The sequence below is a fragment of the Salarias fasciatus genome, chromosome 19 (genome assembly GCF_902148845.1).
Source record: "Salarias fasciatus chromosome 19, fSalaFa1.1, whole genome shotgun sequence".
NCBI classification, from domain to species: domain Eukaryota; kingdom Metazoa; phylum Chordata; class Actinopteri; order Blenniiformes; family Blenniidae; genus Salarias; species Salarias fasciatus.
In genome coordinates this window covers 905,492-907,623 of record NC_043763.1, presented here as the reverse complement: position 1 = coordinate 907,623, position 2,132 = coordinate 905,492, and the positions used below count along the sequence as shown (strand labels likewise).

Genomic DNA, 2,132 nt, shown 5'->3' with positions numbered 1-2,132 from the left:
CCCCACTACCACTCGTCTGCATCAATGTGTCAAAGACACAACAATGAAGCGGACATGTCCCTCGGGACACGCTGAGAAAAAAAAACTAAACCAGAAGAGGATGAAAAGAAAAATCATGGCAGTGGAGAGTGAGAATGTGTAAGTTAGTCCCAGTCAGTCCCCGGGACTTTGTCCAGAACTCCAAGCACCAGGAGAGTTCGCTCAGTCTGTGTAAAGTCAGTTCAGCCGTTTTCTTCAAAACACGTCAATAAAGTGTGAATATAATCATTCACATTATTTGGCAGCGTGGCTAACAACACACCTGTGTGGTCTGACACACTCAGAGCACATATTTACCTCTGCCAGTGGAGGTAGTGCAATCATCTGTCTGTCTGTCTGTTAACAGCATAACTCCAACACTACAGCTTGGATTATGACCAAATTTTCACTGAATGTCCAGAACGACATAAACTAGGTCCTTAGAAGCCTGAATGACAGATTCTCTAAAACGGAAGACGTCCATGTCCTCTACAGTTTCCTGTTCTCAAAGGAAAATATGCAACAGGTGATACAGAGTGGCCATCTTCATTCAAGTTGTTAGAACTTGGAGCAAGCAGTGCCTGAGATTGATGCTGAAGACTTTTTCATATCATACTTACAGTTTTGCACATTTCAGTTGTGTTTGTGGCGTTTATACACTGTGCATTCTGTTAAGCTTTGTTATTAATTATTATTTTATTTGTTATTTAATAAAGTATTTCTTTGCTGTACCTCATTCATCATGGTTCTGGGCCTGAGAGGCCCCATAGTCCCTCTGCCTACAGGGCCCCGGGGGGGCAAGAGACGCCCCTGGGGGGGTGTGCGTGCGTGCAGGTATATGTGTGCATTTACGCGTCTGTGCCTGCTTGTGTGTGTGTGTGTGTGTGTGTGTGTGTGTGTGTGTGTGTGTGTGTGTGTGTGTGTGTGTGCAGGTGGAGCGGGTGCTGCGCCCCGGGGCCTGGCCCGGGCTGGAGGCGGGGTGTGATTCCTTCAGATCTGCCCTGCTATAAGAAGGGGGGCGCTGAAGTGACCCCGGCTGGAGCCTGGGGATCGGGGCTCACCGGGACCAGTCCCGCCGGGCACCGGGGCCATGAGCACCGTGAGAGCCGTGAAGAGCGCCGTGGTGTGCCTGGCCCTGCTGCCCCGCTTCCTGCTGGCGGCCGCCGCGTGCTGGCTGCTGGACTTCCTGTGCATCAGGAAGCGGGTTCTGGTCCAGATGAGGGATCAAGACGCAGACGCCCTCGACCCTCCTCTGCGCGTGTCAGACTCCAACCGGCTCTTCAGCCGGGAGTCGCTCCGAGCCGTGTGGCGCGGCCACAAGCTGGACTTCCTGAAGGCGGCGCGTCTCGGCCGCGGGGCTCCGAACACCGAGGTGGTGGAGCTGCGGGACCACCGGCGCGCCCGGATCCTGGACTACGCCCGGGACAAGAGGCCGCTCATCCTCAACTTTGGCAGCTGCACCTGACCTCCGTTCATGGCGCGCCTGAAGGCGTTCCGGCGCGTGGTGCAGCGCAACGCGGACATCGCGGACTCCGTGCTGGTGTACGTCGAGGAGGCGCACCCGTCGGACGGCTGGGTGAGCTCGGACGCGCCGTACCAGATCCGGACGCACCGGTGTCTGGAGGAGCGGCTGAGCGCGGCGCGCCTGATGCGCGCGGAGGCGCCCGGCTGCCCCGTGGTGGCGGACAGCATGGACAACTCCTCCAACGCCGCGTACGGAGCGTACTTCCACAGGCTGTACGTCCTGCAGGAGGGGCTGGTCGTCTACCAGGGGGGCAGAGGACCGGAGGGCTACCGGATCACCGAGCTCAGGGACTGGCTGGACCGGTACCGGCAGCGGCTGATCGAGTCCGGCAGCTCGGACCTTCACGTCTAGACTCTGAGAGCTGCTCTCACGGGACGGCACGCGCCGCGCGCTCCAGGGCTCCGGCTCAGGACGGGACTGATGCGGGACTGGAGGGCTGCGGGTCCCGGGTCCCGGGTCCCGGGCCCCGGGACCCGGGACCCGGGACCCGGTCACTCAGCAGTCAGAGCGCCACTCTGCTCCTCAGTAATGTTGTGAAGTTCGGTTTTTAAACGGATCGAGTCCAGGGAGCCGACACTGATGTTTCCTA

General features: G+C 58.3%; 1 protein-coding gene across 1 annotated transcript; it reads left to right on the top strand.

Annotated features, from left to right (window-relative positions):
• The first annotated feature begins 1,108 nt into the window (after nucleotides 1-1,108).
• dio3a (iodothyronine deiodinase 3a) lies at nucleotides 1,109-1,894 on the top strand. Its single transcript, XM_030117092.1, has one exon. The coding sequence runs from the start codon at nucleotides 1,109-1,111 to the stop codon at nucleotides 1,892-1,894; it is 786 nt and encodes a 261-aa protein (XP_029972952.1).
• Nucleotides 1,895-2,132: the final 238 nt, after the last annotated feature.